Source organism: Mya arenaria, chromosome 15 (assembly GCF_026914265.1).
Source record: "Mya arenaria isolate MELC-2E11 chromosome 15, ASM2691426v1".
In the NCBI taxonomy this organism is placed as follows: domain Eukaryota; kingdom Metazoa; phylum Mollusca; class Bivalvia; order Myida; family Myidae; genus Mya; species Mya arenaria.
Genome location: NC_069136.1, coordinates 56,105,338 through 56,129,857, shown reverse-complemented (window position 1 = coordinate 56,129,857; position 24,520 = coordinate 56,105,338). Strand labels below are relative to the sequence as shown.

The following is a 24,520-nucleotide window of genomic DNA, read 5'->3' as shown; positions in this document are numbered from 1 at the left end:
CCCTCTGGTTAGACAAAAACATTCGCCGACGTAAACGAACTTGCCGCCGCAAAGCACTAGGATGCAACAAAGAACAACTGTGGAATAAATTCAGAACCCCCGGAATGAAACAACTAATGCTATTATATCAGCAAAACACAAATACAATCTATCCCAAGCAGAAAAACTAAAATCTAAGAATAATTCTTCCAAAAGATGGTGGCAATCAAGGCTTTCGATAGAGTATGGAATGAAGAATTGATTCACAAACTTAAATCGATTGTTGTGTCTGGTAAACTTATATCCTGGTTCGATTCGTATATATCGGGTCGTAAGACAGTATTTGTTATTTAGGGTGTGCAATCAGAGTGGAATAATATAATCGCAGGTGTACCTTAAGGTTCTATTCTAGGTTCGTTGTTATGTATTATTTATACAAATGATATTGTCACATATTCGGCTCTTTGCCGGCGATACAAGCCATTTTATTATTTTTGATGATCCAGGTGTGTCGCCACCTATCCTAAATTGTGATTTGAATAAGATAGCTTCTTGTACATCAAATTGGCTTGTAAATGTTATCCTAAAAAACGAAGACATTAACAGTCTCAAAAAAGACACAACAAGTACACAATCCACCTATAAATACACAGGATGAACAGGTTCTCAAAGTTGCCAGTCATAAACATGTGGGATCTTTCTTTCAAAAGATTTCCAATGGGGTGCTCAGATCAACTATATTTAAAATAATGTTGGAAGAGAATAAATATGATGCGAAAACTAAATTTGTTTTGGATCGAAAATCACCCGAGACTCTTTATTTCATTCATTCGAGTGACGAATTCTTCGATAAATGCACTTAGCACGAAAAACAAGAGCTTGAAAAGATCCAACAATTAGCTGCAAGAATCAACAGGTGACACTTAGCTTGTATCCATCTCTAAACTAATAAAATATCTCGGGCGGGACACATTGGAAAATCGTCGTAATAAATATTTTGCAAAATGAAAATTCATGTTCCAGAATGGTTTTGTGATTTAGTACCACAGACAGTCGTAAACATGTTTACCTACTGGTTACACAACGCAGATCTCCCCAGCATGTGCCCGCCTGCATGTCTTATCACTTAAACTTATTTCTTTCGTCTGTTATTCGTAGCTTTAATGCCCTTCCTCTAAGTTTCCAAAAAGCCGTCTCGATATCATAATTCAATACGCTACTAGATGATAATGCTCCGCATGTGCCTGTTCATTTCTATTATGGAAATAGAACCCTTCAAGTGCTTCATACGTGACTTCGCACAAATTGTACTACTTAAGGACTGATCTATATGTCAAAAATATTGTGGACAGTCTGTATTGTATCATATGCCGCGAGGATGACTTCTATTTTAAGTTTTCAGGTTTCTCGGTTCCGCAACTGCAGCTACTTCAGAACATTTCAGGAATATGCACCCTAACGCTGAATGTCATGTTGTTTGTTGAGAAGACGTTTAGTTCTAAATTTAACAGGTCCATTTTCACAAACGTCCAAACCTCTATACGGGAAACAAACACTCTATCCACCCTACTAGTATTTGTCCTATTATCGCTCAAAATACTTTTATCCTAATTTTCGTCATATTTCAATAAATCGTTTCCAACTTTGATAGAACTACATTTTCAATCAATTTTCTAAATCAATATTATGTGTATTTTTTTAATCAACATATGAATGTCTATTTAATTGGGTTGCATTATTTTCATTTACATGATGATAGTAACCGAAACGCCATGATACACTTACTGTACACACGATACTTGTAGAAAAGGGCTTTCATACAGTGTTTAACATCTTCCAGCCCAATCCTATATTTTGATAATGTTTATATATAACTGTGCATACTTTGTTTGTTTCTTTCAATAATAAAATAGGTTTAAACCAAAAAGTAGTACAAAAATCCGTTTCATCCATTGATCTGAAAAATAACCGGTAAACAAAATACCGCTAAAATATCAACAAACCGCAAAGCCAAAATATCACATGATGCGATAAAATATCCATTAAAAAGGTAAGACTTTGTTGTGCTTTTCTTCAATTGTTGCACTATACAGTCGCCCTAATGATCGGCAAACGCCATAAGAATTTTCGTTGACTATAAGTTGATTTAAGTGCACTGTTCCACCACGTGTTGTGCGACATTAAGCATTGCCAACCGCGTTCGACATGTTTTGTTTTAATTGTCAATGTTTGGTTAACGTTTGGCAAATGGTCTGCTATCGATCTGATTTAGATTTATCTATCGATTTATCTACAAATAATTGCCGACGTTCCGTCAGTTTCTGGTGTATGCCGACTTAAACTGATCGGTAAGTGCTGACAACTAATCGAGACCAATTGGCAATCTGTCGCCCAACCTTGCGAAATCGATTGGCATCCATACAGAATACTCAATGCCTGTTTAGTCAACAAAAGTTTTCCGGTACATCATCGGTAATGTCCAGCCATTCAAGATGTTTTAACAATCAATCGCCGACCACATCCTTTCCAGACTGCCAAAAAGCATTTCACTACCTTTGGCAATAAATTGGCGAGTACTTGTCGGCGACTTGTGGCTCATACATCATTACCAATAGTGTCTATCTAAATAATTGTTCTCCGAATTGGATGGATTTTCTTCTGTACTATATATGGAAACATTAATGTATCTAAATAGGAAACAAAAAGAGCAAATGATGCTACTTAAATTAGAAGAATATTGGGCCGATTAAACAGAACTTTGTTAAACTTAATAAGTAAAGTGAAGTCAAGTACACCATATTTACTATTTCAGGCTTTTTAATGCGGCAACATGAGCAATCCATCGACACAAAACAGTATGTTTATAGTACACTACAATCAAATTTACGTGATATGCCAATTTTAGTAAAGTAAAAATAACAAAATAATGCACAACAATACGGCTAATGGAGGGTAAACGCAAAACGAAATATTCTCAGTATAATTGATTGATGCAATGTAGTTGGAAAAGTAGTTGCAAATTGCAATTTTTCATCTTAAGAATTGTAGAAAACAGAGTAATAGTTGTTGTGTTTAGTTCGAGCTTGAATATGTTTATGGGAGTGTAACTGTTCAAACATTTCCAAAGCAACATAGTGCAAAGTGGATTGTACGGGTTTCTTTATGTTTGAACTTCAAAACGTTATTGACGCCATCGATATTAACCAGTTCAGAACCACTCTGGAAGTTTAATGGATCACAAGGAACTGCTGTATTTCTAACATAATTTGACACAAATGTTTCAACTGTATGTGTTTATGTTTAAATAGGTGAGCACAAAATCAACTATTCCACGTTTTAAAGTTAACAACGATGTCGTTAATTTGAACAGAAAGTTCTGAACAATCGGTGTATTGTTTTTAAGAACTACTTTTCATTTAAGAAAATAATAGTTAGACAGCATGAAATAAGATCTAGATAATTAAGAATTGGCGGGATGAGCGTATCGAACGAGCCCTTCTCAATCATTAAGATATTTATTCAGGTAATATAACTGACTTAGAATACAACCTCATTGTCTTTCACATTGTCATCAGTGTGTATCGAATGAGTGGCAGTAATAAGAATGTACCCTTAAACGGTGTCTGCTTTATTGGTATTTGAGGAAGTTTAACAGAGGGTTTAAAAGTATCTGTCAATGCACGACATTTACATGACATTTCATTTTCACTACATGTAAACCCTCTTGGTATCGCTCAATAAGTCAAATGCGTTCTTCTTGGCTTGCAGTTCTATTCCGATGTATGTGTGCTATTTCTTTGTCTTTTGTAGATGGTATGTATGTGGGATTTTTACATACATTGTAATAGTGCCTCGAGTCATCGTGATTGTACTGCTGCCGGACTTGTCCTTGAAGTGTCCATTGTACTCAAGCAATTAAGACTATAGCGACATACTATATTGATAAAATAAGTAAAAACTGAGCGTTTTGTTGAATAGTAAATGTATTATAGTTACATACGCGAACGAAAAGGAGAATAAAATATCAGTCAGAAACAAATGTCATCCTAAACAAAACAGGGTCGGGATGAAAATAGAGTCGGGCGGGAAACCGAAAACAAAAAGTGTTATGCCTAATGTTAAATTCCCTTAAAGACCTACTTAATTCTGATAAGTGTCTTCCCTTGATTGTGAAAGAAACAATGTGGTCCATTTCTTGATCTTCAGATCTAAGCTTTTTGTTCCATAAGCGAATCGTATTACAGCATTTATAAACTTGCTATTTTTCTGATATGAGGTACAAACGAAAGAAAAACTCCGGGGTATGTCTGTAAGTTTTAACACCTATTTTCAATATAAATGAGAGAATGTACGTTAATGAGAATAATTTAAATAACGCGCACTAATATGTATAAGACATAATATCACCACGGTTGGATCGGAGATGAACTGATACATTTATTTGTAGATTTACATAAATTAGAAATATACTAAAAGCTAAAAGATGTATCATTTACACAAATAAAACATCATATTTTAAGAGCAGTAATGCAGGTAAAAATATGGCTTATCTATATCCGACATGTTATAAAAAATGGATGGATGATTTCGCCTTTTTTAGCAATGACATTCTTATAGTACCGTATTGTCTACAAGAAAGCACCACCTGATTATCACAGTTTCACAAAACTGGCAAATAAAAAAGGGTTTCCTTGTAGAAGGAGGACGTGCCTATATGTATCATTAAGATCATAAAGGTATCTTCCGTCCTTATTAATGGGCGTGCTTTCTTTGCTCGTATCTTTTATGTATGCTATACTACTCCTTTCTTTGTGGTTGACACATTCTGCAAAGGCAACAAATGGGTTCGCTACTTAAAATTCTGGAGAGGGAAATACTATAAAGGGCATTATTCTTATCACTTCATTTAAGGATTGCAAAATCGCGACCGAGCGTTCATACTGCATGATCGCACAAAAAATAATAATCGATTCTCACATTTCCTCCTTTCATTCCTTTTTTGTCACTTTAATGATTTTGGTTGTTATATATAATTATCGCGTTTAACAAGAACATTATCGACATTGTGTTATTAATGTGTTTCATATACATGACCCAGGTACTTTTTGCGAAACTTAGTCTACAGAGTTCACAAAATGTCGACCTGTGCATGCAAAATGAACACATTTGTTTTCGTACAAACAATCAAGTACTAATGTTGATATAATAAAATATAAATTAAATAACTAACATTCAAGTTTTAACAGAAATTAAAATTCTTGAACCGTTGTTTTCGTTCTTAAATTTCAAAAGTCAAGAACTAGCAGGTTAATTCTAGAACACATAATTTGCTAGAACAGTTCTAAAACTGAGTGTTACTTCGTGAACTTTTCTCCTAATTGGTTCAAACGCATGTCACTTTGGCATTAAAATATTTAAAGTCACTAGTGGAGCATGCCATAATGCAGGCAATGAACTAGGGCAGACCTTTATAAACTTTACGAAACAAACACAAAACGTGATTTCTCTCTTGACGTTTTATCGCATGCATTTTATCTAAACCTGAATATATGTAGATCATTCATAAAATGATAAAGTAGGTCTTATTAGAGTAGCGGTGACAATCGGTTGGTTGATATAATAGTCTAACTGATGATGAAACCTAGCATGCGTATGACAATGATGATATGCAGTATTGATTTACGAATTAACGAATGAAATACTGAAGTAGTGATGTTATGAATACGTATATCACTGTTTTTACGTTCGTTAAAAGCGAATGCGCCGTTGGTATTCCCCTCGGAAAGGATTGGTTCAAAAGTGAATAAATTATGCGATTACATGTGAACACTGTTAAACAAAACTGATATGCCAACATTTTAAGATAATACTGATAAAAAAAGTTACAAAATGGCTTATACTCAGATTAAAAGATCTTACACAGGTAAGCACTTAAGTGTTTTTGTCGATTTCCGGAAATTGTTGTAGCTTCGAGTTACTTGATATTTATGTTATTTTTCCATTTTACCGCAGACTTACGTGAATGTTTAAGCAAATAGCGTACAGTTTAAATATATTACTTCTTATAAACTTACACCTAACAATATTATTCTTAGTTGCATTAAAAGTGTATAATATCGGATTAACCGAACTATGTAGAGAATTAAGTCTATGATATATTGCCGTAAACATGACTAAAGAGAAATGTTAAAAATTGCCCATGCTCAATTTACATTTGTAATTTTATTTTTGATTGAGAAATAGATGTTATACAACTGTGTATATGACGTGACGCACACTTGTTTACATAGTCATGTCGAAACAGAACGTTTAAAACAGCCTTATCGAGGCCTTTAAAGGATTTGTATAAGCTGTACTGTTTTTGTTGTTTTTGTAAAATTAAAGTCTCTTATCTTAGCTCCATTTAAAGCGCAATAACATCTGGCAATAGGATCATTTTGTGTTAATCCTGAATAACTCTCAGACGTGGTCTGTATAACAAAACTGTTAAAGTTTAGAAATCAATCGTCAATTAGAGTTAAAACAAGCATATGTTAATGAATGCGGGACTTCCTTACTTCATAGAACCTTTGTGTGAAACAGAATCCGTGTATCAGTGGTATGCCCGGAAAGTTTAAGGTAATTCATCCATCATTTTTACCTTATATTGCTTCTCGTAAACTTTCATTTTAACGTTACAAATTGTTATTTCAAATGTTTTCACCAAGAGCTTTTACATAGACAATATGTTATTTAAGAAACAAATTAATAATCTGCCATATAATGAAAGTAATATTTTGATGTATTACCTCCCTTTAATATACCATCATAATAGTAGCATCAAAGTGATGTTATTCAATAATGTATTCCGTGCAAAAATATAATGGTTAATCTATTTAAACTAAACATATATCTTATGTCGATTTTAATATATAAAAATCAGTAACACATATACACTTGTACTCTTATGGACTAAATGAGCAACAGGCTGACGTCTAGAACGTTGGAAAATGACAGCTGTCATTTGAATGTTTATCAAATAGCAACGCGATGACGGATTTGAAATTTATGATAGCCATATGTTGTGACCTTTGGGTTATGATAAAAAGACGACGATTGAGACAAACGAGTCAATTGTATCAATATATAACATATATAAAAATAAAAATTGTAGTTTTGGAGTGTCCTGGTTAATAGAATACAATGATCATATTGATTAGTTGTTCTTTATACTTATTCAATTTAAATCGAGTGTACAGACAGCTGCAAAACCAATTCGAGTCTGTTACCAGGGTAGAAACCATGAATGTGGGTGGTATTTAATACTGGTCTAAAATAGTTCTAAGAACGATGTAGCTAATTGGATTGCTAGATATAAAGAACGGACCTATACAGTGAATTGAGTCAATGGTATATGGCAAAAAGATAGACTTTAGTTGCATATTTAACCTTTTTAAGGCGTAAGAGTATGTACCCCTGTTGCGGATCAAGCCCATCACCTCTTGAGCGAGAAGCGGACGCCTATTTTTTATACTGACCAACATTACTGCACCAATTCAAATTAACCAGACCATGACTTAATTGGCTTAATCACGGGTCCGTGCCTTAATTAACCGGTTCTAAAATATAAAGAGATAAAGAATATAACTCGAGTCTGTGTGTGTCTTATATCAAAGTACTCAACAGATAACGAAACTGTACGTGCATGTTTTTACAAATCCACTTATATTTAATGAAATTAAAGGCACGCAAGCGCAATTACTTCTATAAATTTGAGAAAATACAAATAAATGATACACTTCTAACTTACATACTAACATATTCAGAATTAAAGATGAATACAACTTGCAAAACAAAGCGATAACAATGAAACACATTTTACAAATGATATCCATACGGAATGCCAAGTTTTTGTTTGTAAAAATAAAACATGTATACACCAGTACAAAATAACATTTGAAAATATATCGTTCCGCTAACAGCAAATATAAAATACACCTCCCCCATCCCCCTACTCCGCCCCTTATTTAAAAGTTGCAAGGATGGAGTTACGCCTATTTTGAATTATTTTTATTTTGTTAGTTCATACATTTCTGTCGCAAAGGTATCCTTTTTAATATTTTGAAACTAAGCAACCTATACATACGTACTTTTCATCGTCGGACACCACCGATACACTTCTACGCTATGCTTCGTTGTGTACCATGGGCAATTAAGATAAGAAAATCTCGTAATCATGAAAAATTAATGTGGCAGTTTCAGTGGTTCCGCAAGGAACAAGATGCTTTTCTCGCAGAAACATATCTTTGCGAAAGCCGAAATCAAACCGCATCCGCCTTTTCAGTAGAATAAGTATTAAAAGCAGTCAAGACCACTCGGGTATTGCTGCTGTAAGGTTAGAGTTTAAGCTTGAGAAATATTTGTTTGCAACATGCAAATTCATTGAAAGAAAAGTTGTCTTCCCTACGTAATGCAAATTTATTAAAAAGAGATTTTGTCAGTCAATTTATGATCAGCGTTCAAGCTTATGCCTCCGCCAATGGGATTGACGGACCGATTTTTATATTAATACGAGCTTTGACAAAATACATTCAGCAGTTTACTCATCAGAAAAGAAAAAAGCCTCCAAACATTAATTGATGTTATTAAGTGAGTTATTCATAACATCGCGCATGTGCACTTGCTTGAATAGGGGCTTTTATGTTTATTTATGACGGAGTGCAGCCCAATTGTGCGAGTAAACATCAACAAGGCAAATGAGTTCTTATAGTTGTCTGGCGTTTATCTGGAGGTGGACGCGAAATGATTCTAAGAGCGACTAGATATAAAGTAGATAGAACCTTTACGCTTTAACTCCTTAGTATTTGAGGACCCAAAAAAATAATTGCCTCACACATAGTTACACAGTTATGTAATGATAAAATGTTATCAGAATGTCAGTCACCGAAGAAAGAGAGTGCGACGCATCCTCAAAAACATATTTTTAAATGTATTCTAGAATAAACTTTAACCTTTTGGTCAAGATAAGAATTTGTTTACTGGCCCAGTTTATCTTTAACGAATGATGAAAAATTGTTAGTATTCTGTATCCACAAAAAAATGGTTTGATGCGACGCACGGTTTGTTTTGTGTTAGTACACACTAACAATCTTGAATTCTTTAGTGGTCAACATTATATTGTATAAACTACCCAATCGGAAAGTCACTGTTTGTATATTACGTTTCACCTGATTTAAATCAAAAACGACTGCCCACTCTTTGACTTAAAAAACGTATTAAAAAGACTTGAAAAGGCTGCCTTTTCATTGGACAAAGTATATTATTACCCGATGCCCTTTATAAATGTAATTGGCTGAGTTTTTTTGTCTGGGATGATTTTGATCGCTAGGGTAGCTTTACGGCATTTCGTGTTTGGCCTTTTTTAAGATGTAGGCTTTATATAAGAATGTCATTTTCTTCATTGGAGAATTGTGTTAAAGTTATCTCTTCTGTATAAGCATTTAAGGTTTAAAACTACATATTGAAAAGCATTTTTTCTGACTATAAAAACGTTAGGGTCGGCGCCTATTCCGTAGTCAGGGTCGGGTCGGGTTACCCGAACCAAATGCATTTTTAGGCCTAACTCTATTGAGAAAATTATGTTCAAATGAGTATCTGCCAGTTTTCGTTTCATATTTTGCAATGAAAGTAGTTAAACAAGTTTTAAAAAAGATTGCCAACAATCTGTGACCGAGCCCCTTTAAATATATTCAACATACTACAGCTCTTTTTCATTTCCATACTCAATTTACAAATAATAATTATTCACGTTAAGAATTAATGAAGACATCCATCTGTCTCTTTTTATCTTTGTTATGCAATTATTTGACAGGATAAAGGTTATTTTAGTCCATCAATTATATTTGTGGGGTTCAATGCGGAAGGAAAATTTGTTAAATTCTATTGAAAATAAACAATTGCAAAACAAAATGCTATCTCTTTCAAACGTTAGCATATCTCATACATCCGTATCCTCCGTTAGATTCAGCTTCAGTGCACCCAATGCATTCGTTTCGAGCGTATTTGGTTTGCAAATTAACATTTGATTACCTATAATCTAAGGATAGGATAGGATTGGAACGTTTAAGGTAACATTATGTAATGGTTTAAATAGTAAATGAGTTATATACACGCGACTGAAAAGAAGAAGAAAATGCTTGAGGTCTAACGACAATAAACAAAACAGGGTCGGCGGAAAACAGAAAGTCGGTAATGGAAACAGGAAACTAACATTGTTACGCCGAATTTTACAGTCCCTTAAAGGCATACTTTATTCTGATAATCGTCTTCCGTTATTTGTGTTAGAATGAGAGTGTTAAATATCGTGATCTTTATATCTAAGGTTGTTGTGTTGTAAACGAATCAATTTACCGCACTTATTAAATTACATTTTTATCTGATCTGAGGTACAAACGAAATAATAACTCAGAGGATTGTATACAGGTGTTAGCACCTGCTGTGCACATAAATAATTTACCTATGCGTATAAATTCAGGACTATATACTAGTTTACTGACGACAAATTATTTTCAACGCTTCACTGACATTGCATTTGATTATACTTTCATTAATCATATATCTTTAAATTGCTATGCGCTTCAACATATCTTAACCGTATTTCAAAAGAAATCCGATAGGATATTACCAAAAAAATCAACTTTAAAAATAACCTACATTTGCAGCCAATGGAATTGCAGATCGGCAGTCATTAAGTACTAGGCTTATTCATTAAGAATTTCAATTTTCCCGGATGTGGAAAGATCCGACTACTGCCACTCTTCCGATATTCACTCCTCTGCGTCAGATCTTGTGTTGACAATTTGTCAGTTAATGAGGTAGTAATCTAAGACATTTCGATGACATAGACTTATATATAAATAATTAAGAAGGGCTCGTTCACTACTCTAACTTCGCCCATTTTTAATACTTAAAAAGGTACCTTATGTCAGCTAACGCGTACATGTACGTATGGATCAGATGGTATATATGAGTTACTCTTAAATCGCGCTACTTTAACAAGCCGGTCAGTTACCGAGTGACAAGTGCATGCAGGACAAGCTAAAGTTGATTTATTAAACTCTATGTTTAAGTAAAATGTCCATATAAAAGGAAGATTCATTCTCTTCCAGCTCTTTAATATCGGGTTTCCATTAGACAAAGATATGTATGATTTTAGGGGTCAGCGAATTCTATAAACACAACAAACAGGACACTTTGTGGTACTGAACAGTAAACTATTTTAAAACTCTTGAACCCTATTTGAAGTCATTTTTATTCTTATACTCAGATTAAAAGATCATACACAGGTAAGCATTAAAGTGTTTTTGTCGATTTCCGGAAATTGTTGTAGGTAATCGGGCAGCTTGATGTTTAGTAGTGTAATTTTCTATTTTACCACGGGCTTAAGTGAGTCAATTAGGTTTATGATTAACATAGTATACAGTTAAAATAAAGTAAAACGATTGAACCGACTTACACCTAACAGTATCAATATTAATTGAGTCTAATAGTATGTGTATTTTATCGGAATAACCAATCTATGAAGGGAATGAATTCAATGAACTACCGCCATAAGCTTGATTTAAGAGGAATATTGAAAATTACCCATGCTCTGCCTCAATTTAATGCGTATTTTTGTTTAAGAAATAGACAATATACAACTATATCCATGACGTAATTCGCACTTGTTTACATAGCCATTTCGAAACAGAACGTGTGTCACCGCCTTATAGAGGCCGTTAAAGGATTGGTATGAGCTGTATTTTTTTTTGTTTAATCAAAGTCTCTAATCTTAGCTTCCTTTGATGCGCAATTACTTTAGACAATAACATCATTTCGTGTTAATCCTGATTAACTCTCAGACGTGGTCTGTATAACAAAACTGTTAAAGTTCAGAAATCAATCGTCCATGAAGTTTAAAGTTAACATATGTTAATGAATGCAGACAGTTTAACGGACTTCCTTACTTCATCTAAACTCTGTGTGAAACAGAGCACGTGTATCAGTGGTATGTCCAGAAAGTTTAAGGTAATACATCCATCATTATTACCTCAAGTTGCTTCTGGCAAAGTTTCATTTTAAACGTAACAATTTTCTTTTTTGAAATGTTTTCACCGAGAGCTTTTTGTACAGACATAATGTTATTTAAGAAACAAATTAATACTTTGCTGTATAATGAAAACATTATTATACCAATATAAACAATATATTACCTCCCTTTAATAAATAATATCTTAACAGTAGCATCAAGCTGGTGTTATTGAAATATGTAATCCATGCAAAAATATAATGGTGAATCTAAATAAATTAAACATACATCTAATGTCGATGTTAATATTTATAAATTACTAACACATAGGCATTTGTAATCGTATGGACTAACCCTAATCCTAACCCTTTTACCAATCCACATATATTATTATATGGCACGCAAGCGCAATTTCTAAAAATGCCTTAAAAGTTTTTGAATAAATAAAGAGTATTTGTGCGTATAAATACCTGAATAATTAACGAATAAATAAAGCGCAATTGTGCGAATAAACATCAACAAAGCAAAGGTCTGGCGAATATCTGGAAGTGGACGCGAAATGATTGTAAGTGCGACTAGATAAGAAGTAGATAGAACATTTTTGCTTTTATGCCGCGGTATTTACATTCCCAAAAATTAAAAAGACTCACACAAAGGTACACAATTATGTAATGTTTAAAGGTTATCAGTATGTGAGTCACCGAAATTGGAGGCCTAACGGGATACAGTCGCAAAACTGTATTAAACTGTATACTTTAATAAACTTCGAAAACATTTGGTCGAATATGTTAGAGATGCAGTCCAACTTAAAGGGACTCATTCGCGTATTATAGGGTAAAACATTCAGTTAATGTGAAATGTGAGCATCATGCGTCAACCAATGATAACATAACAAGTTAACAATATAAGTTAAATTAAGTGCACTATTTTAACAGTTAATTAAAGTTAGTACAATATTTCAATTTGAACGAAATGTTGCCAACCTTTGATTTGTGATCTAGTCCCTTTAAAATTAATTCAACAATGCAGGTCGTTTAAATTTCCACAATACAGTTACCAATACTAATTATTCAAGATCAGAATTAATGAAGACATCCATCTTTGTTTTTCCTTCTTCGTTATGCAATTATTTGACATGATATGTATAAAGTGTATTCATCTATCAGTTTGTTGGACGGGCAAAGTGCGGGAAGAAAAATGTTTTTATAGTGTTAGTGATCTATATAATGAACAGGACCAGCCAATGTTTGTGTATAACGCTTTACTAGATTAAAATCAATGACTACTGACTGTGGATTTACTGAAATAATTATTTGGGAAAACTTGAGAAATTCTGCATTTTCATTAGACAAAATATGATGTTGATCACTGAGATAGCTTTACAGCATTTTGTGTTTGTTTTATCAGGGATATGGTATCAAAAATAAAGACAGCATTGGTTTTCGATTTGAAGCTTGCCAATAATTTAGTTGAAACATGTAGTTGTTGTGAAAATTGAACAACATGCGTGTAACAATGATAACAAAGTTAACAACAGAGGTTAAAATATGTGCTCTAATGTCAACCTTAATTTAAAAATATGACAAAATTCTCTTCCCGCTTAAATTTACAAAACTCTGTTCAAATGAGTATCTGTCACTTGTTTTTTCTTTTTTTTTTAATGAAAGTAAGTACAATGTTTAAATTTAAACGAAATGTTACCAAGTTGAACATTAAATCTGTGAACGATTCCCTTTCAAGTTAATTTAATAATACAGGTCATCTTCAGATGAGTGGCATGAGGCGTTCCTTTAAACACCTACGAAAGCTGAATAATTGCCTCTGTTATTTAATTGTCTGATACTATAGGTTGTATTCTAAAGAGTGTTGACAAGACTAGATGATGTTTTAATAAGAATGTGCCCTTACATGCTGTTTGCTCTGTTGATATCAAATAAGTTTAACAGAATGTGTAAAAGTATCTGTCAATGCAAGACCTTTACATGGAATTTCATTTTCAATACATGTAAAAAACCTTTTAATGCATCGCTCAATAAGTCAAACTGCATTCTTCTTGGCTAACAGTTGTATTCCAATGAAAGTGTGGTATTTCTTTGTGTTAAGGTTATATGTTATGCAGGGGTGGATCCATGATTTGATGTTAGAGGGGGCGTAACCTTTTGACTTACTCCCCTCCCACAACCTGAAATTTATTTCGTTGGCGGGGGAGGGGATATATTTGGCTTCTGTGCGTGTCCTAGAAGTTTTCAATGTATTGATGTTATTCAAACTATAGACGCGACCTACTATATTGATAAAGAATGTTGAACCTAAGTGTTTCGTTAAATAGTAAATGTATTATATTTACGCGACAGAAAAGGAGAAAAAAAAATCCGAACAAAATGTCTGATGACAAAAGAAACAGGATCAGGAGTGAAAAAGGGTCTGTAGGGAAACCGGAAACCAACATTGTTACGCCTAATGATGTACGTATACTTTATTCTGATAATTTCCTTCCCTTAACTGTGCAAGAATGAAAGCCGTCGATTTCTTAATCGTCATATCTAAGCTTTTTGTACCGAAAACGAATCGAATAACCGCATTTATGAACTGACATTTTTATCTGATCTGAGGTACATGCAAAAGAACAATTCAGGGAAATGTCAATATGTTTTAACATTTATTGTCCTCATTAATTAATTACCTTGGGTGTTTAAGGACTTGACCCTAGACTCACGTTTAATGATGTCAAATCATTGTCAACGCTTCATTAACATTGAGTTTTATTACATTTTGTTGCGTTAATATGCGATTTTATTTTAAATGAAATGTTCAATATGACGAGAAATAATGTTTATCAAATTAAATGTTTATCGTAACGAGAAAGTACGTAAATTAGAATACTAAAAAAACACGCACTCTCATGCATAATATATAGTATCACCACGGTTGCATCGGAGATGAACTGATTCTTTCATTTTTAGCATTTTTTACATAAACCTAAAATGTATCGTCATTTACATAAATAAAACATATTTTTTTAAGAAAAGTGTTGCATGTTTTGGCACAAAGTCTTGACAATATTAGTTTATAGTATAAAAGTAAGCTTATCTATATCCAACATGATTTGAAATAATGGATTCATGATTTCCGCCTTTTTTAACAATGGCATTCTTATAGTATCTTATTGTCTGCAATACAACAACACGTGAGTTTCTGACTCACATTAACACAAAAAGGACAAAGAAAAAAATATGAGGTGTCCTCGAAAAAAGAGGATGTGCCTCAATACATATCATAATGGCCATGAAGGTCTCTTCCGTCCTTATCAAGGAGAGTACTAATCTTCTCTCGTTTTTATATGTATGATATGCTATAATATTTCTCTTTCAGTGGTTGACACATTTTACAAAGACAACAAATAGGTTTGCACCTTACTAATCTGAAGAGCAAAATACACTTAAGTGCATTCTTTATATCAGTTCATTTAAGGATTTCAAAATCGCGGCCGAGCATGCATGAACGCACGAAAAATAAGAATCAATTCTTATATTTACATTTCCCCGTTTTTATTCATTTGTTGTCATTATTATGATTTTGGTTGTTAAATATAATTTTCGCGTTTATTAAGAATATTATTGAGATTGTTTAATTCATGTTTTTCATATGCATGACCCAGGTCTTTCTTGCGAAACTCAGTCTAGAGAGGTTACAAAAGGTCGACCAGTTCATGCAAAATGAACTCAACTTTGATCGTACTGCAAATCAAGTGCGAATGATAATACGGAATTCATATTTATATTAACTTACATTCAGGATTTAACATGAACAAAAGTTCTTAAACCCTGATTCAAAACGTTTTTGTTCAAGACCTACATAAGACAATAATTAGGAGGTTAGATCTTAAACAGTTAGCAAGCTCTAAAAGAATTCTAAAACTGAGTGTTACTTAGTAAACTTTTCTCGCAGGGGTTCCAACGCATCCGAAACAAACTCAAAACGTGCTTTTTCGCATGTGTTTTATTTAAACCTGAATACATACGGCGATATAGTTCATTCATAAAATGATAAAGTCTGTCTTAATAGAGTAGCGGTGACAATCGGTTGGTTGATATAAATAGTCTAACAGATGATGAAACGTAGCGTGCGTATGACAAGGACGATATGCAGTATTGATTTACCAATAACGAATGAAATACTTAAGTAGTGATGTTATGAATACGTATATCATTGTTTTTACGTTTGTTAAAAGTGAATGCGCCGTCGGTTTTCCCCGTGGCAAGGATTGGTTCAAAAGTGAATAAATTATGTGGTTATTTGCGAACACTTTAAGACAATACTGATAAAGAAAGTTACAGAATGGCTTATACTCAGATAAAACGATCTTACACAGGTAAGCACTTAAGTGTTTTTGTTGATTTCCGGAAATTGTTGTAGCTTCGAGTTACTTGATATTTTATATGTTATTTTTCCATTTTACCGCAGGCTTATGCGAATGTATAATGACATAGTATACAGTACAAATATAGTATTTCTAAAAAAAACGACCTCTACCTTGCAGTTTAAATCTTAAATGCATATAGGTGTATGTTATCGGAATAACCAATCTATGCTGGGAATAAATTCAATGAATATGACCATAAGCTTGACTTAAGATGAATATTGAAAATTGCCCATGCTCAATTGAAAGCTTATTTTCATTTAGAAATAGATGTTATTATACTGTGTAACATGATATTGCGAACGCATGTTTACATAGCCGTTTTGAAACAGAGCGTTTGTCATTGCCATATCAAGGCCTTTAAAGGATTGGTGTGAGCTGTATTGTGTCTTTTTTTGTAAAATCAAAGTCTCTAATCTAAGATTCCTTTGAAACGCAATTATATCTGGCAATAACATCATTTCGTGTTAATCCTGATTAACTCTCAGACGTGATCTGTATAACAAAAACTGTTAAAACTGTTAAAGTTTAGAAATCAATCTTCAATTTAGTTTTAAAATTAAAAGTTAACGAATGCGGACAGTTAAAGAGACTTTCTTACTTCATCTGATTTTTGTGTGAAACAAAATACGCGTTGACATTATGTTAAATAAGAAACAAATTAATCAATTTGATATATAATCAAAGTAAAATTTTGATTTAATTCCTCCCTTTCATATATCGTATCATAATAGAAGCGTTATAGTGGTGTGATTCAAAAATGTAATTTATGCATAGAAAATGTAATGGTTAATTAATATAAGTTAAAAATAGGTCTCATGTCGATGTTAATATATAAAATGCACAAACACATATGCATTTGCACTTGTATGGACAAAACGAGCAACAGTTTAACGTCGACAGCTGTCATTTTAATGTTAATAGCAAGACGCCAGTTGGATCGATAGACAAAATCACATGCACACATTGAGACGAGCTGTGACAAAATACATTGAGCAGATTACATATCAGTAACGAAAACATCCGCTAAATGTTTATTGTTTTTATTTAGTGAGTTATTCAGAACCTCGCGTATGTGCACTAGCTTGAATAGGGACATTCAATGGGCATTTTGCTCTGAACACTAAGAAAGTAAGCATTTAGTTTCGGTCTTTTGAACTCGTATAAGTCGGCGCCCCCTTTAACATACAGTCAAAACTCGCCATGTCGAAATCGTTTGGAAACTCGGGAAGTACTTCGAGATAACGAGCATTCTATATAACCGAAATAAAAATCATGTCTAACTAAACAGATTATATTCAAAAAAAACGTTCGACATAAACAGAAAATCGAGATAACTGAGTTCGACATAGCGAGTTGCGACTGTTTAGAAAACAAATATTAATCACTTACAAGTACTTTTTGTACGATCGATGCCTGAATAGTTTTTGAAGAAATAAAGCGTAATTGTGCGTATAAATACCTCAATAGTTCAAAAAGGAATGCATCGCAATTGTGCGAATAAACATCAACAAAGCAAAGGAGTTCTTAAAGTTGTCTGGCGTTTATCTGGCGGTAGACGCGAAATGACTGTTAGTGTAACGAGATAAGTTGTCTGGCGTTTATCTGGCGGTAGACGCGAAATGACTGTTAGTGTAACGAGATAAGAAGTAGATTATAAGTATCTTCCATGGCCGAGAGTGTAAGATAGGTTCATTCCGACCCGAGCGTAGGGTGTTTTGCGGACACGAGGTTTACCGAGTGTCCGCAAAACACCCTGCGCGAGGGTCGGGATGAAACTAGCAAGGGAGGTAATTATAATGTGACGACCGTTAAAAAGGAGTTCCATACGGGCATTTTATCTTCGCCCGTGGGCAAGATAAGAATATCTAGCATGGTTAAATAATTGAACTAATTATCTGAGGTGGGAGAACTAACCTATCCGCTTTCACTCCGCGGTATTTGCCTTCTCCAAACACGTTGCCTCACACATAGTTACACAATTATGTAATGATCAAAGGTTATCAGTATGTCAGTCACCGCACAAAGAGGTCCTACGCGACGCAGTCGCAAAAACATTTTTTAAAGATACACTCTTACCCCAAAAAAGATAAACCACAATTAATACAATTGTTTTAATATACCAAAAGGATTCATAATTATCGTAAACAACGGTTATGATGGAAACCGATGTTAATTTAAAAGAAAGGTACAGAAAACACGGTATTTCTACCTCATGAAACGAAAGTAGATCACAGAAAATCTTATAGCACTCACCAATCATTTAATATGTGTGCGTTTCAGCTATTAAATACACGTTTACAATCTTGTTCTCAGTTAATTACAATTTCCATAAATGCATTATCAAGTAAGTAGTTAAAGGATTATCACTAAAAAATTATGTTTGTTATGTATGTGTTTATATTGATTTTGAATAAGAGTGCCACTTTCAATGTTTACTAGAATAGCCTTTTACTATTTTTAGGTCGAGGTTGTTAAGATGTAGTTCAATTTCAAGAGACTCGTTGACGTTTTATAGGGTTGTACATTCAGTTAATGTAAAATGTGAACATCATGCGAGTAACAATGATGACATAACAAGTTAACAACCCAGTTAAAATTAATGCTCTATTGTTAACAGTTATTTATAAATATGACAGAAAATGCCTTATCTGCAGAAAAGTGTTAGTAATGCTCTAAAAAAATGACTGACTTCCCGCTCAAAATTACAAAATTCTGTTGAAAAACGTATCTGTCAGTTGTTGTTTCGTGTTTTTTATGAAAGTACAATATTTCAATTTGAACGAAATGTTGCCAACATTATATCTATGGACGAGTCCCTTTGAAATTAACTCAACAATGCAGGTCTTTTAAATTTCCGCTCTCCCTTTAACAAAACTAAATATTCCAGTTCAGAATTTATAAAGACGTCCATCCTTCTTTTTTCTTCCTCGTTATGCAACTATTTGACATGGTATGTAAAAGAGTGTTCACCTATCAGTTTTATTGGATGGGCTCAATGCGGAAGGAAAAATAGTTTATTTTTTATGGAAAAAATAGCTGTGTTTTTTGTCGGAAATAAACACTTGCAAAACAAAATGCTGATTACAAATATCTTTCAAACATTAGCAAATCTCATACATTCGTATCCTCCGTTAGATTAAGCTTAAGTGTACCGAGTGAATTCATTGCAAGAGTATTTATTTCGCAAATGAACATTTGAATACCGTAAAATCTAACCATATGACAGGATTGGAGAATTCATGGCTACACTATGTAATGTTTAAAACTGTTTAGTATGTACTTAAAAAAATAAGCAGTTTTATTCAACGACGTCTCATAAACATTTATTTCTGTGAGTTTATACTAACAATCTTTACGTTGTTATTGATATACATCATATTGCCTAAACTACCCGCTAATTGGGCCAGTCACTGTTTATAAATACCGTTTCACCTGATTAAACTCAATAACGGCTGACTGCAGATCTACTGTAATAAATATATTGGAAAACTCGCTATATGCTTCGTTCTGATTGGACAAAACATAATGTTGACCGTTAAGTTAGCTTAACGGCACTTCCTGTTTGGATAGTCAGGGATATTATATGGAAAAGAAAAGCAGCATTGGTTTCAGTTTTTCTGTAGTTTTTCACATTAGTTTTGGAGCTTGTCAAGAATGTTGATTTGTTTAAGACGTAGTTTAATTAAAAGAGACACGTTCACGTTTTATGGAGTTAAACATTCAGTTGAAATGAAAGTGAACAACATGCGTGTAACAATGATACCATAGCAACAGAAGTTAAAATACTTTCTCTACTTTTTACAAATACTTAAAAATACGGCAAAAAAGTGTTAGTAACGTTATTGAAAATTGACTGTCTTACGCTTGGGTTTCCGAAATTAAGACAAATCAGACAAATGCAAACTGTTGTTTAGTGTTTTCAATGAAAGTAAGTGCATTGTTTGAATTTGAACGAAATGTTACAAACATTCAATCTGTAAACGTGTCCCTTTGAAATTAATTCAACAATACAGGTCGTTTACATTTCCATTCACCAATTACCAATACTAATTATTCAAGTTCAGAATTAATGAAGACATCAATCCTACTTTTTCCGTCTTCGTTATGCAACTATTTGACATCGTTTAAAGGGTTTTTATCTATCAGTTCTATTTGATGGGCTCAATGCGGAAGGAAAATAGTTTAATTTTAAACTGAAAAAGAGTCAATTGCAAAACAAAACGCTGATTACACATCTCTTTCAAACGTTAGCATATCTCACATATCAATATCCGTCATTAGATTAAGCTTCAGAGCACCCAATGCTTTCGTTTCAAGCGTATTTATAAATTCGCAAATTAACATTTCATTACTCTTAAATCTAAGGTATGGTGGCATACTTCTGCCACCAGATAACCATATAACTAATTAGTTAATTAAGTGGTTAACTAGTTACGTAACTAGTTAAGTTTTTAAATAAATAAAAGATCATAACGGGAAATAAATGCATGTTAGTGCCTACAACTGCCATTCTTGTATTATTTTACCAGCTTAATGTTAAGTGGTTAACTAGTTACGTAACTATTAACCACATAATTAACTAGTTAGTTAAGTGATTAACTTGTTAAATAACTAGTTAATCACTTACCAGTTAGTGATGTTTTGAATAAGTGGTAAGTTATTAACTAGTTACGTAACTAGTTAACTACATAACTAACTAGTTATATAAGTGATTAATTAGTTACGTAACTAGTTAACCAGTTATCACTTATCTATAAATAGCATTGTTTTGTTCCATTGCATTGATACACAGTCACACTTTAGTCATCGCAGACATTAGACGAAGTCTTTGGGGGAAAATAACCACCCTCTTCAGTTGATGAATGTGATTCCATCTGCAATAGTATTATAAAATTAATTCACAAAAACAAGAGGGAATTTTATATCAATGAAGTTTTGTGTTCAAACAAACGACCAGGTCAATAATTGACTCGCCTGGTCGACAACTACCGACACACCTGGCTATTCTTTGCACATTATAATTGAAGATTAATGAGCGGGCCTTTGATGTATGCTATCCTTAACGTAATGCATGGCCGTTCGCAAAATGCGAAAATGTGGGGGTGCGATTTTCGACAAAAAGGGGTTCCAAGAGGCGGTTGCCACTTTGTCAGGAGTATGGGAGACAAAACCCCCGTTGGCTTTTTACGTTGAATTTGATGAGAAAACACATCCATCAGAGGGCGGCTTTCTAAACAATTTCACGATAAAGAGAGAAAATATTTGTTAAATTTGGATAAGCATTTCTGTAGGGTCTTTGACCATAATACTAGTCGGTACATAGAAAGTTTTAACATTGCAGGTCCCCTTTGAACTCTCGCTCTCCCGTGTCCATATTAAAAGCCCTTTTGTATGTAAATGCACGAGCGAGCGCAGACAGCAAAAATCTTCGATCTATAGCCTACATGACATGTATGATATACTTCCCGCGCAGATGCAGAAGAAGGATTATGGTACAGAACGGGTATTCCAAATAGTACACAATATCTATTTATATATAAGTGATAGCTGCTTAACTAGTTACGTAACTAGTTAACCACATAATTAACTAGTTAGTTATATGGTTATCTGGTGGCAGAAGTATGCCACCATACTAATGATATGATAGGATGTGATAGTTTAAGGCAACAATTGGAAATGATTAAAAATTGTAAGTTAAACTTTACCAAACAAAGTGGTTTGATTTGATGCAGTTTTATAACCATTCATTTTGTGTTTTGTAAGTTATAAGTGGTCTACATGATATTGCATAAACTACCCATTAATTGAGACCAGCCACTCTTTATATGTATCGCTTCACCTAATTAAAATAGATTGGCTTTATGACATTTCGTGTTTAGATTATCAGGGATATTAAAAATAAGTATTGGCTTAGTTTCGAAATTTGCCATTTTTTATGGGTTTTTTTAAGATACAAAACAACACAGGATAAACAATTAAGAACTCTATATTTAAAAGTATGACGGAAAATGCCCTCTTTGCAGAAAGGGTTTTCGTAACCCTTTGAAAAGATACTGACTTCATACTTGAATTTACATTAGATTACGCTGAATTGGTAACGATATTACGCAAATTAACATTTTGATACCATAAAAGCTAGGGAACGATAAAATTGGAGAGTTTAAAGGCAATATGATATCAGCTCATATGTGAAATATCACTCTTGCACGTGTCTTGTCGCATTGTCGATTTGGTAAGCCTATATGATACTTTACCAGTTTGCGAAATCAAGTTACTGTGTTTTCAAAGAAGTAAAAAGGGAAAAAACAAGTTGTAAAGATGATCTTTTTCTAAAAGCCGTTGATAATGAGATTCCCGCTAGCCCGCTAGGTGATGACCATATTGTGGTGAGTTTAGAGTGGTTTAAGTCTGTCCTTGAAGTTAATGAAACTTGAAGCATCACTAGATGATTATAACGTGATTATCTGGGACCCATATATACCAAATAGCTTTCCTTAATATAATACAAATAATATAATACAATTTAAACGTAACTGCTCTTTCATTCTTAAATAACCACTCTGTTGTATAACATACACATCTCTCTGTTCATTTAACAGAGAGAGAGAGAGAGCGAGAGAGAGAGAGAGAGAGAGAGAGAGAGAGAGAGAGAAATGGGGGGGGGGATATGTGTTTGTACCCATTTGTATAACCATTTCTCTATGTTCAATATTCCCAAAGTTAACTTCCCCGATATTCATTACGTATAAAAAACCTATGTTGATTGTAATTTTGCGTGGACAAGATGGCAATGTGTAATTTGACACAAGTCATGAAGAGAGTATGCACAGACTCCCCACGCTCCAGCTGCAGGGGCCATAAGCCCTTCAGATATACAGTCATTATCCTGTGGTCGTTCTAGTGTTTATGTACAGACTCCCCACGCTCCAGCTGCAGGGGCCATAAGCCCTTCAGATATACAGTCATTATCCTGTGGTCGTTCTAGTGTTTATGTACAGACTCCCCACGCTCCAGCTGCAGGGGCCATAAGCCCTTCAGATATACAGTCATTATCCTGTGGTCGTTCTAGTGTTTATGCACAGACTCCCCACGCTCCAGCTGCAGGGGCCATAAGCCCTTCAGATATACTGTCATTATCCTGTGGTCGTTTTAGTGTTTATATACAGACTCCCCACGCTCCAGCTGCAGGGGCCATAAGCCCTTCAGATATACTGTCATTATCCTGTGGTCGTTTTAGTGTTTATGTACAGACTCCCCACGCTCCAGCTGCAGGGGCCATAAGCCCTTCAGATATACTGTCATTATCCTGTGGTCATTCTAGTGTTTATGCACAGACTCCCCACGCTCCAGCTGCAGGGGCCATAAGCCCTTCAGATATACAGTCATTACCCTGTGGTCGTTCTAGTGTTTATGCACAGACTCCCCACGTTCCAGCTGCAGGGGCCATAAGCCCTTCAGATATACTGTCATTATCCTGTGGTCATTCTAGTGTTTATGTACAGACTCCCCACGCTCCAGCTGCAGGGGCCATAAGCCCTTCAGTTATACAGTCATTATCCTGTGGTCGTTCTAGTGTTTATGTACAGACTCCCCACGCTCCAGCTGCAGGGGCCATACGCCCTTCAGATATACTGTCATTATCCTGTGGTCATTCTAGTGTTTATGTACAGACTCCCCACGCTCCAGCTGCAGGGGCCATAAGCCCTTCAGATATACTGTCATTACCCTGTGGTCGTTCTAGTGTTTATGCACAGACTCCCCACGCTCCAGCTGCAGGGGCCATAAGCCCTTCAGATATACAGTCATTATCCTGTGGTCGTTCTAGTGTTTATGCACAGACTCCCCACGCTCCAGCTGCAGGGGCCATAAGCCCTTCAGATATACAGTCATTATCCTGTGGTCATTCTAGTGTTTATGCACAGACTCCCCACGCTCCAGCTGCAGGGGCCATAAGCCCTTCAGATATACAGTCATTATCCTGTGGTCGTTCTAGTGTTTATGCACAGACTCCCCACGCTCCAGCTGCAGGGGCCATAAGCCCTTCAGATATACTGTCATTATCCTGTGGTCAT

The 24,520-nt window shown here is 34.3% G+C and overlaps 1 protein-coding gene and 1 non-coding gene across 7 annotated transcripts in view; one reads left to right on the top strand and one right to left on the bottom strand.

The window, feature by feature from the left end:
* LOC128220296 (metalloreductase STEAP4-like) overlaps positions 1-24,520 on the top strand; it is a 62,769-nt gene that overhangs the window by 22,726 nt on the left and 15,523 nt on the right. Inside the window, exon 1 of one of the 6 annotated variants that reach the window (XM_052928641.1) lies at positions 5,666-5,902. The exons of 2 other annotated variants lie outside the window; for them this stretch is intronic. In XM_052928641.1, coding sequence (XP_052784601.1) covers positions 5,869-5,902 — 34 coding nt within the window. In that variant the 5' untranslated portion in view covers positions 5,666-5,868. Of the gene's footprint in view, positions 1-5,665; positions 5,903-6,257; positions 6,598-11,867; positions 12,025-16,172; positions 16,398-24,520 lie in introns of those variants that run through there. 3 more of the 6 variants (XM_052928643.1, XM_052928644.1, XM_052928640.1) reach the window with 3 other exon arrangements.
* Positions 15,251-15,371, bottom strand: LOC128220817 (U6atac minor spliceosomal RNA). The gene has a single exon (XR_008258857.1). It is a non-coding gene; the product is annotated as a U6atac minor spliceosomal RNA (small nuclear RNA).